The sequence below is a fragment of the Mytilus edulis genome, chromosome 9, assembly GCF_963676685.1.
Source record: "Mytilus edulis chromosome 9, xbMytEdul2.2, whole genome shotgun sequence".
NCBI classification, from domain to species: domain Eukaryota; kingdom Metazoa; phylum Mollusca; class Bivalvia; order Mytilida; family Mytilidae; genus Mytilus; species Mytilus edulis.
In genome coordinates this window covers 20,570,487-20,597,645 of record NC_092352.1, presented here as the reverse complement: position 1 = coordinate 20,597,645, position 27,159 = coordinate 20,570,487, and the positions used below count along the sequence as shown (strand labels likewise).

Here is a 27,159-nt window from a genome sequence, read left to right as displayed (position 1 = left end):
ACTTTTATGTGAATTTTCACTTGCTTTTCATATACATGTTTCATGTTTTTCAAAATGATCTTTACAAAATTGTTGATATTTGTCGAATTGTAATTTGCTAAATTAATAAACTATGAAAACTTGCTAGTGTTAAGTTTTGCAAAGCCAAATATGAAGGATCAGAGACTCAGGATTCCGATATCTACTCTTTATACGGTCTGGGTAAATATGTAAACTTGAGATGACACGGCCGAAAATACACAACGTTAAATAAAAACCCCTCCGATTACATTACATTGGGAACGTTAATGATGTACCTGTGCGTTATGAAATAGTCGATCTTTGGTTTTTAGTTATAGTATTTAGAGAAAAACATATTGCTAACCTTGTACTTTCGATTTTTACTTTCACTTTAACAGTGAAGATTGCACAACATTGCATTGAGCTATGGTATCGTCTAGAAAAATCGAAATAATGTGTCAGATGAGATAAAAGAGCTTTAGTTTGATTTCTTCATGATTTTGTGTTAGTTTGAAACAGGTTAAACATGGTGGATAAAGCAGCAGTGATCGAATACGTAAAACTGGTAAGTAATCTACCGTTTAAAAAAACCCAATAAAAACAACAACTTGTTTTTTTTACTATTTAGTTGATCAGCGATTTGGTATTTAATCAGGTGTCAGTTCCAAATGATGTCAATTTCTAATGCTTTACAACTGCCAATATCTGCACCATGATTTCGGATTGATTTTATAAATATTCCAGACTGAGTTTGGACCTTTTTTTTTACTAACAATTATATCTGTCCTTATCTGTAAAACAATTCTGGTTTTTATCCAATGGGAGAGAGATACACCTTGAAATTGATAGTGTTGGACAGCTGACTTGAAGCCCTTATAAACTGTATCTGATGTATACAATACTGTCTTCCAGTTGGTTCCAATGAAATGAATGCACTTTACAAAGAAAGAGTTCTTATTTAGATCTGAATTATATGGTATATAGTGTCTAGTGTAAACCATGTTTGAATTTTAGCGGTGTCTTTTTTACTGAGTTACATGTATGCACCATTGCTGAATTTTTCATTTTTCTGTTCCCAAACTTTAGTTTGCATCAAACCAAATGATATGACACTGATAGACCGTGCTTGTTACCACAATATACAGATCAAGTTTGAATTTTGGTAGTGTCATTTACAGGTCTTGAGTTATGTCCCTTCATAACATTATATGCAAGTGGGGTATCATCTGTGTCCATAATGTCCCTTCATAACATTATATATATGCAAACAGGTGCATCATCTGTGTCAATGATTCACATGGACACATTCCCCATTTATTTTCAATTGATTCTAGCGTGTATAAATATTTTTGTAATTTTGTAGGTTATAGAACATGAAGTAAAAAGAGTAACAGGTGACCAGTTTTTATGTGAAAGTGATTTACACACTATACTGGTGGATGATAAAAGTAGCTCAAATCCAAGGGAGACAATTGTTGGTTACCCTACTTACCCATTGTACAGAGAGATAGGAAACATGCTTTATCAGTGGCTTGAAAACAAGTATGAACATTATATAGAATTTTTTAGTTCATATTAATTGCTTGTGATACACTATTACTTCTGTTTCAAGTTTGTACAATTATATATCTCATATTAAACAGACAAATGTTGCAGTTGCAATATTATATACATTGTACATTGAACTTTGAAATATAAATAGAATTTCAGATACTGTTTTTTTATGGTTTTATTAGATTGATTAATGTTTTCTAACTTTGCATGTTTGCATTATACTTCATCAGCACTTCAGGGTGTACTTTGAGATTTATGATTGCAGTAGTTTTTATTGATAATTAAATTAAATAAATAATTTGAGAAAAGTAAATCAACTTGCTTTGTACTATTCATTTCACCTAAATTATTATGCAAACAAATGCAATTTAATTATATGTGTCCGCCTTTAAACTTTTGAAGGTGTGCATTATCACAATAAAAAACAATGATCACGGTAAACAATATTAATTAATAAAATTAATATTCAATAATTTTTCATCTGAATGTGGTAATTACAGAGAATGTCCAGTTGTGAATCTGCCCAAGTATGATTTGTTGGATGAGAAAGTGTATGTTGAATCAAGGTAAGATTTTGCTGTATTCACATCAAGAAATATTAATTGGTATGAAGAGGTTAAGTGTGTGCTGAAATACTAAAATTATGATTAAAATTTTATAATGAACCAAAACATGATTTAACATTTGAACAAAGCAAACAAATGTATGTGCATCAAATGCTATGAATTTAGATTAACAGTCTTCCGTTTTAGAAACATGTGAAATAAAAACTGAACTTTACCATCTGAATCAAATGTCAACTCACTGATTAATGTCAGCACAAGCTGATATGTTTTGCAGTTGAACTTGATGATGTTCTTACTGTCAAACATAAGATTGGCTTATCTGAATATCAGCTACAGCTGTTTTCTAAGAGAAAACTGAAATCATAAAAACATGTATAGAAAAGACCAAATATCAAGAAAAAATCAACTTATTTACTAATTAAATCCATAACCAAAATCATGATCACCAATAATTGATGTACCTTTAATATACATGTACTATAGTACTTATATGTCACTTGTGTAAAAACCAAACTTTAGTAGTTTAATTTAGAGATCAATGGTTATTGATAGTTAAGATAAGGGGTTATAACGAATATTTTCCAAATCTGTTTATTATCAAAATTTCATTGATTTTTGCAGGACAGCAACATTTGCCACCATTACACCAATGTTGAATGGTATGACGTCACTGTGGGACCACTGGGGTGAGGAGGAAAGGAAATACAGAATCAGATCTATCTTAACAGTAAGTCTTTAAAAGTTAACAAACAATAAAAAGAATGATTATTTTACTTTATACCCTTGAAATATTGAAATACTAAATGTTTTCAAAATTAATCATTATTCAACAGATTAGAAAAAATGTTAAGTTAATTTTAGGATACCAGTATATATTACTATACAGTTGTTTTTATTTAATTTATTGAATAGCTGTTAGGAAAGAGAGGAATATTAGATTTATTGGGCATAAGAAAGACAGTGGGAACAAAGGAGATCTTGCCGTGTTCCAGGAAAGTGTTGGAGGATTGTTTTACAGCAAAACATTCGTAAGTTTTAAAAAGTGCTTATTCAAAAATTTGTAATTTGTCAATAGTTTAGATTGATTATATACACAGTAAATGTGTACTTGCCAGTTTGACAAAAAAAACCACCAAAAGATCTCCTGTCAAATTGGACACAAGGAAGTAAATTGGTTTTATTTGTTGTTTAACATATATAAGAGCACTTATCTTCTGCTTTTTAATTTCTTTTTGTCAAAGTCACAGATTATTAAAGAAGACATCAAGTTTAGAAAATGAATATGTGCATCAAAGTAATATGACATTTACATCAAGTTAATGAAATTTAACTTTTCATATTATTTTTTTACAGGCCAGATTCCAGTTCCAAGCTGTCTGTTGGTGCCAGGGCATTAGCCAAGCACTCTCATAGAGATATGAGTACATCTTGGTGGGGTGTGTGCACTGGAAGTAAGTAAAAATAAGGCTAAATTAAAAACATATTTATTCCACTACCTTATCAAACTTCTTCATGTTTTTGGAAGTTACCACACCTGTAAAGTTGATACACCATTCTAAATTCCTGGAGACTTCATGATGTTTGACAAACATCATTTGTGATAACAGACAATTTAGAATAATTTCAGTTCCAAATAATAAGCCATAGTTCCTATTAAATTTAAAATGATTTGTCCAATATAAAAAGATAACCACAACGAATATTATCAACATTACTGGTTTTGCACTCTTAAAACCAGATATGTTTAAATCAAAGAAGCTGTATAGTAAATTTTTCCCTTATTAGGTCTTTTTACTTTTCTGTGGAAAGACCTATTGGTTTTCTTCTTATGCCACTTTTTTCTGACAGCGTTTTTTTGTTTTGCAAATTTATGTGGCTTAGATTTTTTTCATATGATATCGAACAGTTATTATGATTTTGAAACTGACCCTGTTAAGCCGAACACTTTTTATTGTGAGAGTTATCTCCCTAAACACAGTTTTTCTTGTGTACAAAACTCCTTCACAACCGTTAAAGATTTCAACAAAATTATTTCACCAATTTACTTGTTTTATCCTCAGGATCTTAAAAATAATTTTGACCGAAGCGGTCGGGAAACTCCATATATGAGAGTTATTTCCCCTTCTGTATTTAGAATAAGTAAAATGTAATTGTAATTGGTAAACCATAAGTGATAGAGACCTAGGTTCTTTTGATTTGAGGTCCTTGGTCCAAAAAAAGAAAAGAAAATAGGGTCAAGGTCAAAGGTCAAGGTCATTTCTAAATTTGGATTTGGCTTATTTTCACCTCTTTTCAAACACTATATAAGATATCGACAACATGTTTTTAATGAATTGTGAGTTGGGACATGTCGTAACACATACATATTGGTTTAAAGGGTACTCTTACATCAAATTAGAGTTTTCTCCCCACTTTTATTTAAAAATATGCATATAGTGATATAACTTATGAACCAAATATAATTTAGATGAAGAGTCTTTTATTTTGAGGTCCTTTGTTGATGACCTTGAAATTAAGCTCAAGGTCATAGGTTAAATTGATGTCCTAGATTTTGACCTTTGCTTTTACCTCAAATGTATACATGATAAAGCCATGGAACTTTTTGCATTAGGTTTCAAGCCAACTGGAAGTGATCTTGTGTAAACTGGAAGTAGCTTTTTATGTACTTATTTAATATAAAAATTATAGAACCAGATATTTTTGGTATCAGTGTCAATTAAACATTTGAATAATACCAGAAATAATATTTTTTTAAACCGGAAGTAACAAATTATCACCTTTATTTAAAAAATATTGTAAAGTAACCATATATTTTTGGAAACAGCTATCATTTTACGCTGTTAGTGACATTTTAAAGTAAATTTTTACTATTTTCATCTCAAAGTACTTGTTTTTTTTGTGGAAAGTCCTTCAATTGTTCTCTGAACAATTGGTTAATTATTCTCTGAAAAATTGGTTTTTAATTATTCTTTTTTTTTATTTGCATTATATTTAAATTACTAATACTATCTTAATATTGATATTTTTCAGCTGAGGAGGCAAAGAATGAGCATGCCTTGAAGATAATGAACAAGATTTTAGATAATGCCACTTGGTTAAACACTCACTGGTTACCGGTAAGTTATTGTTAAGATTTGACTATAAACCAGTCAGAAAAAAGAAAGTTTAAAAGGATGTAGAATTACAAAATAAATCCTGAGAAAATTAATACGAATAATGCAGTTTTACGGTTTTTAATAAATGTAAAGAAATGAAATCTGAAATAACAAAAAAAGTATAAAATATTTTGTCATTTTATTCCTAATTTAGTTTAAATATTAACCTCTCACTTTAATACTTACAGTTAATTTTCCGTGATAAATTGTTCTGAAAAATGATACATTTGATTCCAAAAACAGGAAATAAAAGCTACTAAATTTTTTTTTTGCATTATATGAATTATTGCCAACAAAAATGAAGCAAACACTGATCTGTAAAAATTTGGTAAAACATTGGACATTTTTTGAATGAAAATATGTTTATCTATTGTTGTTTTTTTTCCAGCAAGATATCATCATCTTAGAAGCCAGACATAAGGAAGGTGAACTTTAATCACTGATAAAATAACCATTATTTAACATTCGATACATGTACATTTATGCTTTTAAAAAAAGTTGACTTGAGAAGAGCAAAGGATGCATTTCTTAAAAAAATCTCATGCATCTTTTACTTCTCCCCATAACAAAAATAACAAACAAAACAAAAGCAAAAATATAAAAAAAAGACCCCCAAAAAACTCGAACAAAAATAACAAACAAAACAAAAGCATAAATATAAAAAAAGAAGACCCCCAAAAAAAGTACATCCATATTCATCTTAGGCATTGTTTGCAAGAGTAGGGAGTTTGAACTAAGTTGACTTAACCATAATACATTTTAATTGATTAGGTTATGGGGCCAGATGGACAGCTGATGGCTCATCGTTTAGAGGATTCTTAGAGCCTCAGATGGAAGGTGGCCATGATGCTGGATGGAAGCATTGATGTTGCCAGTGTGCTTCTAGGACAAACGCATGAATAGTTATAAAGACATTATTGTGCATATAAAGGCAGCTGTGATATAAAAAATGATATGTGATTTGTCTCAGAGGAACTGAAATTAAGAACACATTAATCATTGATTCACTTTGACCATGCTTTTCACCATTTAAGTTAGCCTGAAGGTTTATTTCTTATGAACCAATTGTGGTAAAAGACATGAAACCTTTCATGAGAATCAGTTGTTGTTGGTCAGGATATTTAAATTCTTGGAGGGTGAATACACAAGTTATTGTCCTTAGTGGAGTTAATCCAATGGGAACTTCAAATTTCCTCCTATAAATTGGTACTTAATTTATGTAATCCACTCCTTGTGTCATTTCAAACCAGAGCTCTGAAACCTCACAAAAGGATTGCGTACAACAAACTGAAGTTTATATATAATTTTATAAAGGATTGTTTTAATAATGTTTTCCCCTTTCTCCAAACTTTTGAAATAGGGATAATTTAGCAAAAAAATTCAAGATTATTAACTGTAACTTTTTTTGTTTTTAACCCATATCTTTGAAAATTCACCGAGAATTTTAACACTGATTAAGGTTGTGTAAAGATATTTTTTCCTTTTTGAATTTCATATTTTTATAAATTTGAATGTTAACTACAGACCATTCTACATTGATTAAGAAACAACCTATGCAACCAAGCCCTTTGAGTCTTGATAAATTTTTTATATCAGTAATTGAGAAAAAAAATCTCCATTCAGTGAATGTGTAAAATATGCAATATGTCATAATTTAAGACCATGGGGATATTGTCAAATTTCAAGATATGGGGATATTATCACTATATCAGACCATTGGGTATTTTTGATGTACATTATATACCAATTGTCATGATGTCAGACCATCAGTGTATTTTTGATATGCATAATATACCATTGTTCATAATTTAAGGCCATTGAGGTATGTCAGGTATTGTCATGATACAAGACTAGGGGACTATTGTTATAATGTAAAACCATTAATGTATTGTTAATGTGCATTACATACAATTTGTCATAATACAAGACTATGGAAAAAATGATGTATGACCTTGCAGATATTGTCATAATGTAAGACTTGTGTGTGGTACTGTTGATGTGCATAATATACACTTTGTCATAATGTAAGAAGATGGGGGCTTTGAATTTTCTGAATGCAGAGGCAAAGCATAAGTGTTGGTAGGCTGAGGTTTGTAAAAAGCTCAATGCTGAATTTGCATGACTTGGTTTAAATCAAATGGTATCTTTATATCTCTCTCTAACTCAAGCATTAAAACCTTTTTGCATGTTTAGCAGTATTTCATATAGCTGAGTATGGATTTGATTTTAAATCAATTATTTGAAAATAGTCAATGTTGTACAATTTACCCACATAACTGTGATCATAATATATTAAGTAGAGATTTTGTTTTGAATTGTGCAATATGTGCTATTTTTTTTTAATGCTTATTCTGCTAGATTTTATACATCACATTAAGAATGTGAATTACTAAGTTACCTGTCAATTATATATGTTTGTTTTGTAGATGAAATTTTATTATGAATGGATAGAAAGATGAATGATCTGTTGTTCAGTTTAATACTATTAATACATTTGTGGAGAGAGAGAGAAATATAGGCAGTTAATTTTTACAACAATTTTGTTATTTATATTAGATATATATTTATATGTAATGTATCTCAGGTAATACATATTATCGACAAGTGTTGTATGGAAAAGATGAAAGTCCCAATTGGGGAAAATTTATTTCTTAAATAAGATTTATTTGAATAAAATTTTGTGCAATTGACCAATTAATGAATGTTGAATATATGCACCTATTTATTTATTAATTGACCGCAAAATTTGAAAAAATTTTCGTCGTATATTGCTATCACGTTGGCGTCGTCGTCGTCGTCGTCCGAATACTTTTAGTTTTCGCACTCTAACTTTAGTAAAAGCGAATGGAAATCTATGAAATTTTAACACAAGGTTTATGACCACAAAAGGAAGGTTGGTATTGATTTTGGGAGTTTTGGTCCCAACATTTTAGGAATTAGGGGCCAAAAAGGGCCCAAATAAGCATTTTCTTGGTTTTCGCACTATAACTTTAGTTTAAGTTAATAGAAATCTATGAAATTTTGACACAAGGTTTATGACCACAAAAGAACGGTTGGGATTGATTTTGGGAGTTTTGGTTTCAACAGTTTAGGAATTAGGGGCCAAAAAAGGGCCCAAAATAAGCATTATTCTTGGTTTTCGCACAATAACTTTAGTTTAAGTAAATAGAAATCTATGAAATTTAAACACAAGGTTTATGACCATAAAAGGAAGGTTGGTATTGATTTTGGGAGTTTTGGTCCCAACAGAATAAGGGGCCCAAAGGGTCCAAAATTAAACTTTGTTTGATTTCATCAAAATTGAATAATTGGGGTTCTTTGATATGCCGAATCTAACTGTCATGACTGTGTATGTAGATTCTTAACTTTTGGTCCCGTTTTCAAATTGGTCTACATTAAGGTCCAAAGGGTCCAAAATTAAACTTAGTTTGATTTTGACAAAAAATGAATCAGTTAGGTTCTTTAATATGCTGAATCTAAAAATGTACTTAGATTCTTGATTATTGGCCCAGTTTTCAAGTTGGTCCAAATCGGGGTCCAAAATTAAACTTTGTTTGATTTCATCAAAAATTGAATAAATGGGGTTCTTTGATATACCAAATCTAACTGTGTATGTAGATTCTTCATTTTTGGTCCTGTTTTCAAATTGGTCTACACTAGGGTCCAAAATTAAACTTAGTCTGATTTTAACAAAAATTGAAATCTTGGGGTTCTTTGATATGCTGAATCCAAAAATGTTCTTAGATTTTTTATTATGGGCCCAGTTTTCAAGTTGGTCCAAATCAGGATCTAAAATTATTATATTAAGTATTGTGCAATAGCAAGTCTTTTCAATTGCACAGTATTGCGCAATGGCAAGAAATATCTAATTGCACAATATTGTGAAATAGCAAATTTTTTTTAAATTAGAGTTATCTTTCTTTGTCCAGAATAGTAAGCAAGAAATATCTAATTGCAAAATATTGTGCAATAGCAAGATTTTTTTTTAATTGGAGTTATCTTTCTTTGTCCAGAATCAACTTAAATCTTTGTTATATACAATATACAATGTATATTCACTTTTTACTACCAACTGATAAATTAAAATAATCTTTACCATTCAGTGATAACAAGCAGTTTTTTTACATCTTAATATTTTATGATGTATTTAAATGAGTAGTTATTGTTGCAAACTCCATTAGAAATTTTAATTGAGATTAGTTTTGGAATAAGGTAAAGGGGGATGTGATTAAAAAAATTTGGTTCAATTTTTCTCATTTGAAATTTCATAAATAAAAAAGAAAATTTCTCCAAACATTTTTTTGAGAGGATTAATATTCAACAGCATAGTGAATTGCTCTAAGAGAAAACAAAAATTTTAAGTTCATTAGAACACATTCATTCTGTGTCAGAAACCTATGCTGTGTCAACTATTTAATCACAATCCAAATTTAGAGCTGAATCCAGCTTGAATGTTGTGTCCATACTTGCCCCAACCGTTCAGGGTTCAACCTCTGCGGTCGTATAAAGCTACGCCCTGCGGAGCATCTGGTTTATTTTAAAGGCCCCACTGTAGCAGAGGTGGCATAATTAAGTTTCAACCATGTCCCTCTGTACGTTCTTACAATCTTACATCCATTTATCCATACATACGTACATCCCAAAATTGGTTTCCTTTTTCCAACAGTTTGCCTTGATCTAATGTTAAGAAACTTATACACAATGCTTATTTCCACTTCACACAGTTCAAATTAGAATTTGGGTGGCGTCACTTTGACCTTTTTATACGAGCGCAAAAAAATATGTTGCGTCGTATAATGGTATGATGTCTGCGTCGTCTGAAGACACATTTGGTTTCCAGACAATAACTTGAGTTTAAGTCGATGGATCTCTATGAAATTCATTTAGAAGGTTCAATACCCCAAAAGGAAGGTTGGGATTGATGGTCCCAACTGTTTAGGAATTAGGGGCCTAAAAGGGGCCAAAACAAGCATTTTTCTACTTTCAGAATATTAACTTGTGTATAAGTATTTCAATTGCTCTGAAATTATACCACAATGTTTAATACCACAAGAAGAAGGTTTTGATTAATTTTGAGGGTTATGTTGCCAACAGTTTAGGAATTAAGGACCAGAAAGGGGCCAAAAACAAGCATTTTTGTTGTTTCTGGACAATAACTTGTGTGTAAGTTTATGGATCTTTCTGATATTGTACCACAAGGTTCCATTTCACAAAAGGAAGGCTGGGATTGAGTTTGGTGGTAATTGCTCAATTCATGCAGTATTTAGGGGCCAAAATCAAGCTTTTTTCTAGTTTCAAGACGTTAACTAGTATTTAAGAGTATTGATCTCTCTGACATTGTACCACAAGGTTCCATTTAATGAAGGGAAGGCTTGGATTCAGTTTGGGGTTTATATCTCTGAACATTAAGAAATAAGGGACCAAAAAGGGCCAAAAGAAGCATTTTTATAGTTTACAGACAATAACTTGTGTTTAAGTGTATGGATATCTCGTAAATTATACTACAAGGTTTATTACTAGAAAGGAAAGGCTGGAATTGAGCTTTGGGGTTCTTGCTTCAAGGGGGGCCGGGGGTTTCAATAAGGGAGGGGCCAAAAAAGGGGCCTAAATAAGCAGTTTTTTAGTTTTTAGTCAATTACTTGTGTTTAAGTGTATATGAATAAATAATTTATTAAAGTGCAACCTGAATTGCCATTATATAATACATATGATATGAACATTGTTATTTTCAGCCAGCCTTATAGGCTTACGAAGCACTGTCATTTTAAAACATTATTATACATGTATAAATCTCTCTGAAATTATACCACAAGTTTCCATACTACAAAGCGATGGTTAAGGGGGGGAGGGTGTGGTTATGGCTCAAATCATTATGGAATTAGGTGCAAAAAAGGGGGAAAACAAGGTTTTTTTCTGGTTAAAGGACAAGATAGACAATTTAAAAGCAGTGAAGGGGAGGTAATCCAATTAAATTTAAAGAACACTGTTATATATATGTTTGATTACTTGATTACCTCCTTTACACTGTTTGAAAATTATGTATTAAGAAATGATTGTATAGAGATGTGTAGTAGTAAATTTATTGTTAGAAGTTAATATTAATTTTAACCATGACTGTATGTCATTCTATATTTTAATATTTTATGAGGTCTTTAAATGAGAAGTTATTGTTGCCAACTCAATTAGAAATTTGAATTGAGATATTTTTTGGAATAAGAAAACGGGGGAGGTCAAACAAAATTTGGGAGGGGGTAAAATTTTTCAGATTTCAGAAATTAAAGAATTTTTCTTCAAATATTTTTTTTGAGGGGATTTATATTCAACAGCATAGTGTATTGCTCAAAAGGATAAAAAAAAATTTTTTTTAGTTCGTTAGACCACATTCATTCTGTGTCAGAAACCTTTGCTGTATCAGCTTTTTAATCACAATCCAAGTTCAGAGCTGTATCAAGCTTGAATGTTGTGTCCATACTTGCCCCAACTGTTCAGGGTTCAACCTCTGCGGTCGTATAAAGCTGCGCCCTGGGGAGCATCTAGTTAGAGTTATGCCTCTTAACAAATGGGAAAATAGTTGAATGTTTTCGTTATTGTTCCTAACTGAAGTTTGACTCATCTAAATGCTATGAATCTTATACACAATGCTCATTATCCCAAAAAAGAGATCAAGTTTGAATTATAGTGGTGTCACTTTTACCATGCCAGAGTTATGCCTCTTAACAAATGGAGAAGTTTTTGTGTTTTGGTTTCTTTCTCAGATACTAATAGTAAAACTTCATACGACCGCAAAAATTAAAAATTTTTTGGTCGTATATTGGTATCATGTTGGCGTTGTTGTCTGCTTCGTCGTCGTTGTCGTCCGAATACTTTTAGTTTTCGCACTCTAACTTGAGTAAAAGTGAATAGAAATCTATGAAATTTTAGCACAAGGTTTATGACCACAAAAGGAAGGTTGGGATTGATTTTGGGAGTTTTGGTTCCAACAGTTTAGGAATTAGGGGCAAAAAAAGGGCCCAAATAAGCATTATTCTTGGTTTTCACACAATAACTTTAGTACAAGTAAATAGAAATCAATGAAATTTAAACACAAGGTTTATGATCACAAAAGGAAGGTTGGGTTTGATTTTGAAAGTTTTGATCCCAACAGTTTAGGAATAAGGGGCCCAAAGGGTCCAAAATTGAACTTTGTTTGATTTCATCAAAAATTGAACAATTGGGGTTCTTTGATATGCCGAATCTAACTGTGTATGTAGATTCTTAATTTTAAGTCCCGTTTTCAAATTGGTCTACATTAAGGTCCAAAGGGTCCAAAATTAAAATTAGTTTGATTTTAACAAAAATTGAATTCTTGAGGTTCTTTGATATGCTGAATCTAAAAATGTACTTCGATTTTTGATTATTGGCCCAGTTCTCAAGTTGGTCCAAATCGGGCACCAAACTTTGTTTGATTTCATCAAAAATTGAATAATTGGGGTTCTTTGATATGCCAAATCTAATTGTGTTTGTAGATTCTTAATTTTTGGTCCCGTTTTCAAATTGATCTACATTAAAGTCCAAAGGGTCCAAAATTAAACTAAGTTTGATTTTAACAAAAATTGAATTCTTGGGCTTTTTTGATATGCTGAATCTAAACATGTACTTAGATTTTTGATTATGGACCCAGTTTTTAAGTTGGTTCAAATTAGGATCCAAAATTATTATATTAAGTATTGTGCAATAGCAAGAAATTTTCAATTGTACAGTATTCAGCAATAGCAAGAAATCTTCAATTGCACAGTATTGGGTAATAGCAAGAAATTTTCAATTGCACAGTATTGTGCAATAGCAAGAAATCATCAATTCCACAGTATTGTGCAATAGCAAATATTTTCAATTGCACAGTATTGGGCAATAGCAAGAAATATCTAATTGCACAATATTGCGCAATAGCAAGAAATTTTCAATTGGATATGAGTTATCATTCTTTGTCCAGAATAGTAGTTGAATCAACTTAAATCATTGTTTTATACAATATACAATGTATATTCACTTTTACTACCAACTGCATAAATTAAAACAATCTTTACCATTCAGTGATAACAAGCACTTTATTTTACATTTTAATATTTTATGATGTATTTAAATGAGTAGTTATTGTTGCAAACTCCATTATAAATTTGAATTGAGATCAGTTTTGGAAAAAGGGAAAGGGGGATGTAAACAAAAATGGGGTGGGGGGGGGGGGGGGTAAAATTTTTCTCATTTCAGCTTTAATAAATAAAAAGATAATTTCTTCAAATATTTTTTTGAGAGGATTAATATTCAACAGCATAGTGAATTGCTCAAAGGCAAAACAGATATTTTAAGTTCATTATACCACATTCATTCTGTGTCAGAAACTTATGCTGTGTCAACTATTTAATCACAATCCAAATTTAGAGCTGAATCCAGCTTGAATGTTGTGTCCATACTTGCCCAAACCGTTCAGGGTTCAACCTCTGCGGTCGTATAAAGCTGCGCCCTGCGGAGCATCTGGTTATTTTGTGTATGAAATGATGGAAAGGAGTAAGTTACTGTATTTTCTGATGTGGACATCAATTCCAGAGTTCATTGACCAATTTTAAGTTTTCCTGGTTGTCTGTTTCTAAGATAATATAAGCAATATTTCAACAATGTATGGCGTAAGTAAGGGATACAACTCTAAAAATATAAGGTTATATATCCATCAAAGGAATAATTACCAGCAATGTTTGTATGGTCATTAACAGTTGACTTTGCCAGGTAATGCAATGAAAAGGTGTAAAGGTAAAATCACAAAAGTAAAGGTAAAATCACAAGAGCTGTTATTCACTCAAGAAGGGTTCCATTAATTTTCATGTTTCATGATACGAAATGGCATTCATATCAATCTTCCATATGATATGAAATGGCATACATATAAATCTCCCATTTGGTACGAATTGGCATGCTAATAAATCTTCAATATGGTACGAAATGGCATGCATATAAATCTGAATAATGGTACGAAATGAAATACATATAAATCTTTAATAGGATACGAAATGGCATTATATAAATCTTATTGATTATACCTCTGGAATTTGATACTACTGTCATACAAGTGAGAGGTTTAGCTAGCTATAAAACTAGGTCAATTCACCATTTTCTTCATAAGAAAAAGTAAAATCACAAATATACTGAACTCTGAGGAAAATTCAGAACGGAAAGTCCCTTGTCAAATGTCAAAATCAAAAGCGCAAGCACATCAAACGAATGGATAACAACAGTCATATTCCTGACTTTCCATGAAATATCATACACATAAAAATCAATTCCAACTTTTAATGTTTAATTTTTCTAGCATTTATATAGTGTGACACAGTTTGTATGATACTGTGGATTTTATTCATATTCATTGGATTTCAATAAAAAAAACAACATAATTTAACATAATTTTAGTACTTTGCTCGACGGAATTAAATTTTAGTCATTATTTGAAAGAGTTGAAATGATAACACCTCTAAATCAAGAGCTCTCTAAGTAACAACTATTTCTCATATAATGAAATGATTCCACAATCTGAATTGACGCAAATAACATTGTTATTTTTTTTTTTGCTTGATTTTCCTTCGATAGAAAAGCCCACAACTAGTCAAGGATGTTTAAAACCCCTCAACTGAAGGAGATATATGACCAATGACTACTAGTATATTCAAACTCAAAACCTTGAAAGAAATTAATTGATTGGGTAATTGGCCCAGAAAGGCTTATTATGGAGAGGATTGTCATGGTATCTGTTGGAAGGTGGAAATGACACTGGGATGAAACATTGATGACAATGTGCTAGGGAATTTACATATATATTTATAAAGACATTATTGTGTATAAAAGTCAGGTGTGATACAAGATGTATCGGATTTTCTCAGAAGAAAATGGAATTAAGATCTTTGTAGCAATTATTTAGGATCTTGAAGTCGAAAAAAATCTCTATGCTTTAATTTTTCGAAGCAGTGCATAAATAATTTATACCATTCTACGAATGTGACAAGGTGGACATAAAGGTTAACATTTGTGTCCGAAACACGTTGTTGTATATGATGGCATAACTCATCATACATAGATATCAGATAACTTGTTGTACATAGTTATTAAAGGTACCAGGATTATAATTTAGTATGCCAGACGCGCGTTTCGTCTTCATAAGACTCATCAGTGACGCTCATATCAAAATATTTATAAAGCCAAACAATTACAAAGTTGAAGAGCATTGAGGATCCAAAATTCCAAAATGTAGTGCCAAATACGGCTAATGGTAATCTATAACTGGGATAAGAAAATCCTTAGTTTTGTAACAGGAAATTTATTAAAATGACCACATGTACGTCAGACCCGCGTATTTTTTTACAAAAAACATCAGCATCGCTCGAACAAAAAAAATGGATAAAAGAGCAAAATAAAGTACGAACTTCAAGAGCAATTAGGACTTCAATTCCAAATTTTGTCAAATACAGATAAGGTAATATGTTCCCGGAGAAGAAAATCCTTTGTATTAAAAAAAATATGAAATCTATTTTGTAAACAATAAAATAATACGGAGTTTATTTTGTAAACAGTTTATATAATTATGACCCTATCATTGATGATTCATGTCAACACAGAAGTGCTAACTACTGGATTTGTGACACCCCTCGGTGGTTACCTCAACCATAATGACATAGATCCAGTGGTCGTATTTAAACTCATCATAGATAAGAGAATCAAAAATTCATAATCCTAATATATAGCACAGCAAATTCCATTAATCATTGATTCACTATGACCATGAATTTTACCATTATTTTTTTATAATAATCTATTTGTGTTAGTCAGAATATCTAAATTCTCTGAAAAATTATAAAATTTGAAAAAAAACCAATGACTGTTGTCCTATGAGGAGTAAACCAAAATTTCTCATTGAAAAATTAGTATTAAATTTGTGTAATCAACTCCTCCTACAACTTCAGCCAAGATACTTGAAAATCCATTTATTGGTTTATTGCACAAACGTTAAAGTTGTGCACCTGCTATTATTGATTTGTTTTAATATTTTCTGAAGGTAATTTGGAATTTCCATCAAAATGTCCCAAGTTAGTTACAATAAAAATAAAAAATGGTGTGGTATGATAGTCAATAAAACAACACTCCACTACAAACCAATTAAGTCGAAGTTCTCAACTATAAGGCATTGTTCAACCTTCAACAATGAGCAAACTCCATATCGCATAACAACCTATAAAATGTTTTGAATTGAAAACTGACTAACCTAACAATTCAAAGGAGAAAACAAACGGCATGCTTTATTTACAGAACAATACACGAACAATAAATATGATTTCCAGCAACAAACGACAACATCTGAATTGCAGGCCCCTAACTTTGACCATAACCCAGATCTTTGTAGATCAAAGAGAGTTCGTCAAGTTATTAAGATTGATGTATATCTTCCATTATTGAGTTGTATAAACATATTTTATTATTTTATATTCCATAAGTTTGATTATAAAGTAAATACCATTATCCATGGTTTAACAAACAATCTGTTCAACAAAGCCATTTGAGCACTTGATTCATATTTTTGATAAAGAATCTACATTCAGTTGATGTGCATAATATGCCATTTGTCATATTTTAAGCCCAAGGGGAAATTGTCATCATGTAAGCTGATTTGATTATTATAATATTGATAAACCATTTGGGGAATTGGTGCTTTGCATAATATACTATATATCATACTGTAAGACCATGGAGATATTGTATCAATTCCCTCAGGCAAAGTTGACCATTTTTCGAACATACAGGTTCTTATCCATCCTTTGGCTTTGTGTGTTTCCGAATAATGTAAAAACCAAAATAAAGCTTCGGATGCATACACATTATTGCTTGTTTTTTTTCATTTTTCTTTGCATAATATACCATGTGTCATAATGTTAGACTATGTAGATAATCATATAATGTGAGGTAAGACCAATGAGCATTGTAATAATGATACACCATTAGAGTATTGTTGATGTACATAGTGATCAAAGGTACCATGCTTATAATTTAGTACGCCACACGCGCGTTTCGTCTACATAAGACTTATCAGTGACGCTCTTATCAAAATATTTATAAAGCCAAACAATTACAAAGTTGAAGAGCAATGAGGATCCAAAATTCCAAAAAGTTGTGCCAAATACGGCTAAGGTAATTTATGCCTGGAATAAGAAAATCCTTAGTTTTTCGAAAAATTCAAAGTTTTGTAAACAGGAAATTTATAAAAATTATCACATTATTGATATGCATGTCAACACCGAAATGTTGACTACTGGGCTGGTGATACCCTCGGGGACGAAACGTCCACCGGCAGTGGAATACATAATATTCCATTTGTCATAATGTACTAATATGAAGGTATTGTCAAAATGTAAGACCATCGGGGTATCACGATAATGGTAGAACGTTGTTGTATGGTTGATGTCATAATATACAGCTTTCATAAGGTTGGGTCATTTGGTATTGTTAATATGCATTTATATACCAATTGCTATATAACAAAACTATGGGGTTATTGTATTTTTTTTTAAATATAAAGAAATCATAGATTCAGAATGACTTGTATGCCGTTACACTATATTTTTGTATATATAGAATGCAATATGGCATACCGTACCATTATTGCAACATAAGATACACAGAAGAGAGTATTATATTGTGACTCATTCACTCACTGGAACACAATACATATAAAAATCAAAGAGAAAAAGTTCATTTGTTGACCGACTAGTCCATTCAATATCACACAGTAACGGGGTAGCATAAGATTTTATGGGATCACGTTTACATAATGCTGACGACTTGATTAAAAAACAAAGGGTACTTTTGTAACCTTCTCTCGCGTTAAAATTGAGATTTGGCTCTGTCAGTATTGCAAATATAATAGTTGAGTACGTATTCGATGTGTTATACAAATAGAATGATCAACTTTGTACATAATGTACTCATATAACTGTGATCTTAATAATTATTACAGTGGAGATTTGGTTTCATTTTAGCTTCAAGTATCACTAAGGAAACGTTAATTGTGGAAATGCGCATCATCTGGTGCAATTACATTGGTACCGTAAATTTTAATACCGGTAATTTATCTGTGTTTGCTTTTATGTCAGATCTTATCAGGGATGGGAAACAAGATGTTTGCTTTATAGTTCTGTTCATGCATTTGTAGAGAGATAGAAAAATAGACATTGCATTTTTAATATTATTGAGAAATGTTGCTTGGAAAAGATAGAATTCCAATTGGGACCAGTAAAATTTCTTCAATTTGTAGGCTTAAAAATGTTGAATGTGTGCATTTATTTTTGCTATAAACATTTCTTTTTCGTACGTAAAAAAAAGAAAATCATAAAAAAGTACTAGAGTTATCAATTCGTACTCTACACGCGCATTTCGTCTACAAAGACGTACAAGTGACTCTCAAAACAAAAACCTTAAAATTCTAAATAAAGTGAAGTTTGTCTAAACACAAGCACGAAAAAAGGAAACAATAAAACCTATCCACATGCAGCATAGTGAAAGCATACCTAATAGCAAAGACACACTCAAAAACATAGCAAATGTATAAGCAGAAATAAGAAGCAAGATTAAAATCCTGCCAGAAAGAAAGCAAATCAAGACACAAACAAAAAAAACATAGTGTAAATCAAGACTCAAATTTGCCATTGGAAATCTCTTGGTGAAATTTAAATGCACCATGTTAATATTTTTTTGCCCTATATTAACTGTTTATATAATTTTATACAAACTGGCCAAATGAAGTCATGACTCTAGCTTTTTCTTTAAGCTTTTGATTTTATATAGTACTTATCTATAATACTAAAATTACGAGGTCCAATTTGTCAGCCGTCATCGGGTAAAAACGACAAATCAAAGAATTCAACTCTATATATAACTCATATAGGACAATGTTGTAGATTAAAAATTACACCACTCCAGACCCTTTTGTTTTCCACATAATTAATATTGCCAATAATTAACAAGTTCCGGGTCTAATCCGATACCGATACCAATAGTATATTCACCTGTTAGCTATTACCTTATCTGTACGTTCCGCATTTGACAGGCGCACCACCAAACGGTGTATTTAGGATTTTGCTATATACACGGGTCATAATCAAAGGGCTGACACTACTAAATTCAATCATTGTCAAATTGTTCCCTATTGTAGCTTTATTCAGCAATCAGCAAGACTTTCTAAGATAACTAATATAGGACAATGCTGTTGATTAAAAAATACCCCATTCCTGGATAGCCTGGACCTTTTGTTTTCCAAATAATTAATATTTCCAAAAATTGATAAGTTCCAGGTCGACGGGTTCAAACAGAAAGATTTGAAAGCAGAGAAAACTGTGTATCTTATAATCGACATGACTTTATCAGATGACAATACCAATTACTAAAATAAGGCTTAGGCATAGTTGTATACTTTAATTCAGTCATGGACCCGCGATATCACGGGTGTGTACTTGTTGTTTATATTATTATACACTGTTTCATTTTGTCTTGGCTATGACGAAATATGCAGAATGAGTGACATTGGAATTCCAATAAACTATTTGTATAAAGCTTTATATTTTCAAAAGGTGAAAAATAAATGCATTTAACCTTGTATATAGATGCCTTATATTAGGACATACTTGGATGGAGAGTTGTCTTATTGGCATATCTTCTTGCATATATATATTGACATCATTTTCATGCTACTCCTGTCGATGACACTTATTTTGGTGGTCATGTTACTCAGTTTTACACACACTTTAAGCAGTAAATTAACTTTATTTGATTGTAAGGTGTGCAAGTCATATTGACAGAGTTCATCTGACTTCGATCTCATTAAACTGAATCATCATAATATGTTGAGATTGTGTGATACTAATAAAACCTTTGTCTTAATGACAATCAACATTAAATCATACATGATCAATTAAGCAGACTCTATGTAAAAAGCGTGTGCACGCCTGTTTTCTTGATATTTAGGACTAAAAACGTATTGTGTTTTCCATCAAGTCAATGAACATACAAAACGAGAATGGTGAAGGTTAAATATGCATCTAAGTTGCAAAATACGGCAATATATGTTCTTTAGTGTATCTTTATTTATTTACTTATTGAAATTAAAAGAGAGAATGCTGAAATCTCAAACAACTAGATGAATCAAACAAATTGTTCTTATGTCTGACACAAATCATTGAGGAAATAAACTCATCATAGATACTAGGATTGAAATTTTGTATATGCACCCGATGCGCATTTCGTCTACAAAAGAGGGACGAAAGATACCAAAGGGACAGTCAAACTCATAAATCTAAAACAAACTGACAACGCCATGGCTAAAAATGAAAAAGACAAACAGAAAAACAATAGTACACATGACACAACATAGACAAAAGACTCACCAGTGACACTCGTATAAAAAAAAAGTTGAAAAGGCCAAATAAAGAACAAAGTTATTAATATAATAGAGCATTGAGGGACAACAATTCTTCAAAGTTTTGCCAAATACAGCTTAGGTAATCTATTCCCGAGGTAGAAAAGCCTTAGTATTTCAAAAATTCAAAGATATGTAAACAGTTAAGTTAAAAATAAATTATGACCATATCCATGATAGTTCATGACAACACAGAAGTTCTGATCAATGGGCTAGAACCAAACATTCCATTTTATTCATACGCAAAACTGCATGTTGAAATGACTGATTAGTTATTTTACAACAAGATATTATTGTCAATGCAGAATCATATGATAGTTTTAAATATTTCAGGAGGGGGAGGGTCTTTCGTTAATTTAATCATATGTTAATGATAAGCATGGTAAATGCATGATATTTAACTTCATTTAATGACATTTTTTTTTATAAAAGAAGATGTTGATAACTTCCTTAGTTATCACAAGTACTTGTCTCTGAAAAACAAATAACGAAACGCGAGTCTGGCGTATTAAATAATAATCCTTGTACTATTGTTCAGATACAAGTGCCTTTGTATGCTATAATTAGAAAAATGTCAAGGATGGTAGTCTGTTACTAGAAACATTCAATTACTATGACCAATACTGGTATTCGGTACTCAAGACTCAAGACCGTACGTAGATTTTACTAACATCCTCCTATTGATTTTGGAAAAGTTGTAGATAATGATAGCCAGCTCGTATTCTACTAAATACATATGGTAAAATTATAGTAGTGGTCACTTCGATATTCAATGAACAGAAAAAAAAGACAGAAGTGATTCGCTTGTAAGAATTTATTATTGACCTTGTTTTTATCGAAACCAACTTGCTTTTGAGAGGAAATATTGAACGGAATCCTGATAAACGAACCAACCATAGTATTACACTACTTAAATATAACATTTTTTTCAATAAAAAGAGAAAAACAATTTTCTGATATTTGTATGTCTTGTTTCAAGACAGCAATCCTAGGTAGAGGCAAAAAATTACAATGATGGTTACTAATTTTATGAACATACAGCTTTTCGTTTAATAATTCATGTAAAACCAAACTATCAATAACGTTGGAATTCATTCTTCTAAAATGTCAAATGAACAAAACACAGGTCGAACGGAGAACAGTTAAACAGCAACACTATATATATATATATATATAACGATTTTCTTAAGTATCCCCATTTCCATACTTTGATTAGAGGGACCGTTGTTATCCATTCGTTTGATGTGTTAGAGCTTTTGATTTTTCGATTTCATTAGTGACCTTCCTTTTTGAATTTTCCCCGTATTTTAGTATTTTTGTGATTTTACTTTTATCTGTACTTATACATGCCGTCATTGTGTCATTATACTATGTTTTTTTTGTATTCTTGTCTTTAATTAATTTTGCTTATACACTTGATCTATATATCATTGTGTGCTTCTTTGTAACATAAGTTTTGTTTTTATAGTGATTAAGACTATAACACAACGTTGACTGTTGTACTCATATTTTTGGCATTTTTACCTATTATGTCAGTATGTTTTGTTCACACATCGGTGTTTATATAATGAAATTTGATGCAACAGTCATACAAGTGAGAGGTTTATCTAGCTTTCAAACCTGGTTTAATCCACCATTTTCTACATAAGAAAATGCTGTACAAAGTCTGGAATATGACAGTTGTTATTTTTTTAATTCCTTTTTGAATTTTCCTTGGAGTTCATTTCTTTTTGTGGATTACCTTTTTTATGCAATGAAACACGGATGTTTGTGTTGATTCGAAACTGTATAGTCCAAAAAAGAGGGACGAAAGATACCAGAGGGACAGTCAAACTCATAGATTGAAAATAAACTGACAACGCCAGTCAGTGTTACTGTAAAGTTTCTGAATATTCGTTATAGTTCACCATGTGATTGGGATTGTGTGTTTGTGTAGTAAACAGATGAGAGAAACCTCAAGACAAGCTGAACATAAAATGAACGTAGCTTATCTATTACTTATGCATATACCTTTAGAGCAAAAAAGTTGTTTACAGTGTTGCCAGGATAAAACAAAAACTAAGATTGTTTTAGGTAAACTGTACTTGAGAGAGTTTGAACCTTGTTATTTATTAAAATTACACAATAACAACTTTGAATGCATGAAAATGTATGCAATGAATCAGGTCAGAGCCGAGTAACTGATTCTTGAGAGATACCTTTCAAGACTAATATAGTATTATTTAACATTTAGTGTCTGTCATAAAGTACATTTTCAATTAAACTTCATTTTGAAGCTTTGTCATTAGTATTATCATAACACAGTCATGAAAGGTTAGCTCTATTTTTGAATTGATTAAAAAAACAAATACAAGGAGATGTTGGGAAAGTGCCACAAAGGCACCTCCCCAACAACTCAAGAGCTCAACTGGAGGTATTATATTGGGAGAGGGTTGATACGGAGTGTGATATTGAAAAAGACATAACATATACACTCTATAATATAATATACCTCGAAGTAGATATTTACCTCAAGTAAATGTTATTTTCAATTTACAATAGTAGTTTGATAGAGCCTCTGTAACCATGGCTGATAACGATATCCTTATTGCACTTCATATATATGTAGGACTCTATAAACCGCCATGGTAGTCCAAACTGTGATAATCACGCTGAAGTACAATGGTTGACGCTGAAGTGCGTTGTTGGTCACGCTGAAGTGCGATGGTGAGATTGTGACACTATCGTGTTCATTGCTACGCCGAGTTGCGATGGTTTTAACGCTAAATTACTATGAATTACATAAACCACTGTTCACGTTTCAATGAAGAAGTCCATTGTTTGTTGGACGTAGCTTTTCACGTTTTTTCAAAGAAGAACATCGAGAGTAATTCCAGTCTATAATGTTACGTTGTAGTGTCCTTTGTAAATAGCTTCAATCAAACATCAATTATTTAGTATAGTTCATACAATCGTTTAGATATTGACCTCTATGAACGCAAAATAAAAGGTTAATTTTCATTTCAAATGATTACTTATTGCAATGACAGTTACAATTATTTGAAATGCAAATATAACTTGACTAGTCAGAACTGAACAAAATACGCGGAAATCTATACGGCTGCAGTGAATAAGAACAAGGAACAAGTTATTTGTTATTGCAACTGGAGAAATTTTTGAATGTTGGTATTCACTAGTAAATTCTAACTAATAAAAGAACAAAATGATAACTGTTCTCATAATAAATGGAATAATTAAACATCTGAATATTTCAACTAGCCATCACGTATCTTTTATAGACAATCCCACATTAGCGACAGGACCATCACACTGCGCTATAGACTATCGAACTTCAGCGTGACCATCGCATCTCAAAGCCCTACATATATTCACGACAAGACGGAAATATTATATTAAAAAATATGATATTATGTCCCAGCGATAAACTAGTATTGTTTGCATGGTTAAACGTTTGTAAAGATACAATGTCGTCATAAGTTCTGACACTCGGTTATATGTCCTCTACAGTGCATGAAGGTTTTGTCAAGATTGTAACTAACAGTTTACAAGAACATTCCCGATCGGATCAAGAATTTACACGATCAGCTACCAATACCTGACGAACGTTTATTTGAACAGCCGTATACTACTGTTGTTTTTGCCGATTTGTTCACTGTTATTTGTTTGATATACTCGTGGATATGATAATTTTAAGATTTCAATTCAATGTATTGTTAGTAAGATTGTACTTTCTTTGATAATTGATAGAGTAGTTTTTCCGATCTAAATGAATACAGTGTTACCCCTTCGTTAAGTACATATTAGTATGCATATAAAGTCAATTATTTGTCGATTGACACACATGCAAACAAACATATTTTCTTCTTTTCTTCTATTGGGTCAACAACACTAGGAATGTACCACACTTGGTGACATCAGTCCACTGGTGTACCATCAGCCCAGTAAAAAACAATTGTTTTCGAATTCATGAAACAGTGTAGTTACGCTAAAATTAAGGATGCATCTCCTGCATACAATTGGACTTTTTGCCTGTTTAATTTTCCAGCGAATTTTGTTTTTGTCCTCTCAAATTATATACATGTATCATGTATGAAAACTTTTGGTAGGAAACTAACCTGATGGAGGTCTTCCAAGAATCACGTGTTGAACCTGTGCTCGGAAATCAATTTTTTTACTTTACATTACAGTCTAACAGTATTATCGATTAGGATCTTCCACAGAATGTGTAATTGATATTTATATTTTTCAAAAAAGTTAACTAGTTACACAACACTCAAATATCAAATTTGCAATCAACCTTATAAAAATAACATTCGCTCTGAACAACAAGACAGTCTTACAACATCTGTAAGTCTCACCATACAATCATATTACATTTGGGGAATCTATGTTCTGTTGTTGATTTTGATATATTTACAGGTTTTTGACAAAAGCTCCACAAACAATAAAGAAAATATATTAAAAACAGTCATTAAGCTGTTTAACATTAATGTAAACATTTTAAAAACATTAGTCCAACGGTCTGTTTTCTTTCTACAACACAACCAATGTGAAATGATTAAATTTGAGCTCTTTAGTATAGTAGTCACATAAACTCTTCTCATTACAAATTTCCCGCCATTTGCAGATATCCTTACATTGACACACATCTCTGACATCTTATCCTTTTGCATATAGTCCATGACGGTTAAATTCATAAAAAAAAAATGGATAAACTTAAATCCTCACTGTTAAAACATACAACTCGACTATTCAATAGTTTTCACATGTTTTTGTCTCTTCTTCAAATAGAGTTCATCGTTGTTTTAGTCAAAATGTTTCAATTCATCAATTGTTGTACAACATTGTTCGAAGGTCAGAATTTCAACATTCATTGGTTTCTTCCTGGGTAACTTTTCTAAAAAAAACAAATAATGATTAGCAGATTAATATTGAAATATAGATGAAAGTTTTATAAGTATTTAATACTTTTATTACTATGACTTACAAATCTCTTGGTTTATCACATTTTTTTCATTTGTTTTACAATATCGCAATGTACACTTTATTACTCTCCTCTGATAAAGCTGAGCACACAATGTGTCTATGTCAAATTTGATGTTTTAGCCAAAGTACATTTGCACCTGTAATGCCTTTTTAGATTTTATTACTTAACTCGTGCGACCTTCTAGTGATTAGGTTTCTTTTTATAAATATATTTCTCATATAATTCTCGCATATTTCAAAAACTTCTGAGCCAGGAATTTCTATGGAAGATTATTCAAGAAAAAGCTCTACGAACGTAATTAATTTGAAGTATGTCAGACTTCATATATTAGTCAGGAATGGAAAAAAAACTCATCATAAATTTTATGCGTCGAAAGTGCTTTTCTAGATTTACATTTATCGGTCAACGCTCAAAGCCGAATATTTGATTGCCAAGAATGTATAAGAATCGAAACATGTGAAGAGCTTTATGGTCAAAAGGGACTAAAAATAGTCAAATCCATCTGAGGTCAACTTGCCTGAGGGAGTTGAAACTTTAGTTTCTTTATAATTACAAAATTTATAATCGGACAATTTTATAAAGGTTAGTTTTAAATCATTTCAGTCAAAAAGGTTGTTTGGATGCTTTTGAAAATAGAGAAATTAATTATTTAAGTATCAGCAGTGTATTATATCATTGATTCAATAATTGTAACTTGATACATTAATATCATACATTCTCGTACACAATTATTCAACCAAAGGATTAAAACCAATTAAGATATTAAATTAAACGAAAGCTTTACTCTCTTATTGTGTAAGCTTATCTTACAAATACATTACTGCTGGTGGAGATTTATTTCCCCGAGGGTATCACCAGCCCACTTTTTTGTGCTGACATGAATTATCATTGATATGGTTATATTTATAAATTACCTGTTTACAAAATTTTGAATTTTTGAAATACTAAGGCTTTTCTACCTCCGGCATAGATTACCTTAAATGTATTTGGCAAAACTTTAAGAACTTTAGTCTTTAACGCTCTTCAACTTCGTACTTTATTTGACCTTTTTAACTTTTTTGGATTCGAGCGTCAATGATGAGTCTTTTGTAGACGAAACGCGCATCTGGCGTATATACAAAATTTAGTCCTGGTATCTATGATGAGTTTATTTACTTGATAGTTTTTTTGCATAATTATTGTAGTATGTGAAAAAAATCTGTTCTTGGTTAAGCTTATGAACTGATTGGCAAATCCCCACATAGTAGGGTTATAGCATTGGCTCCAAAGCTCCTGATATGTAACGTTAAACGTTAAAATTGAGAATGGAAATGGGGAATGTGCCAAAGAGACAACAACCCGACCATAAAAAAAACAACAGCAGAAGGTCACAAACAGGTCTTCAATGTAGCGAGAAATTCCCGCACCCGGAGGCGTACT

General features: G+C 31.3%; 2 protein-coding genes across 2 annotated transcripts in view; one reads left to right on the top strand and one right to left on the bottom strand.

Moving 5' to 3' along the window:
* The first annotated feature begins 367 nt into the window (after positions 1–367).
* Positions 368–7,973, top strand: LOC139489628 (uncharacterized). Its single transcript, XM_071276250.1, has 9 exons — positions 368–565; positions 1,364–1,542; positions 2,055–2,120; positions 2,742–2,847; positions 3,033–3,148; positions 3,474–3,571; positions 5,151–5,236; positions 5,664–5,700; positions 6,047–7,973. Exons 1-9 carry the CDS (start codon positions 527–529, stop codon positions 6,139–6,141), a joined length of 822 nt encoding a protein of 273 aa, XP_071132351.1. The 5' UTR covers positions 368–526; the 3' UTR covers positions 6,142–7,973.
* Positions 7,974–23,221: 15,248 nt separating this feature from the next.
* LOC139487787 (uncharacterized) overlaps positions 23,222–27,159 on the bottom strand; it is a 36,098-nt gene continuing 32,160 nt past the window's right edge. The window contains exon 5 of the mRNA XM_071272879.1: positions 23,222–25,650. Coding sequence (XP_071128980.1) covers positions 25,617–25,650 — 34 coding nt within the window. The 3' untranslated portion in view covers positions 23,222–25,616. The remainder of the gene's footprint in view (positions 25,651–27,159) is intronic.

Bases quoted from the DNA above. Each gene is read 5' to 3' on its own strand.
- LOC139489628 (XM_071276250.1), top strand. From the start codon at position 527: ATGGTGGATAAAGCAGCAGTGATCGAATACGTAAAACTG. The intron at 566-1,363 runs GTAAGTAATCTA...GTAATTTTGTAG, and splicing joins TGATCGAATACGTAAAACTG to GTTATAGAACATGAAGTAAA. The intron at 5,701-6,046 runs GTGAACTTTAAT...TTAATTGATTAG, and splicing joins AGAAGCCAGACATAAGGAAG to GTTATGGGGCCAGATGGACA.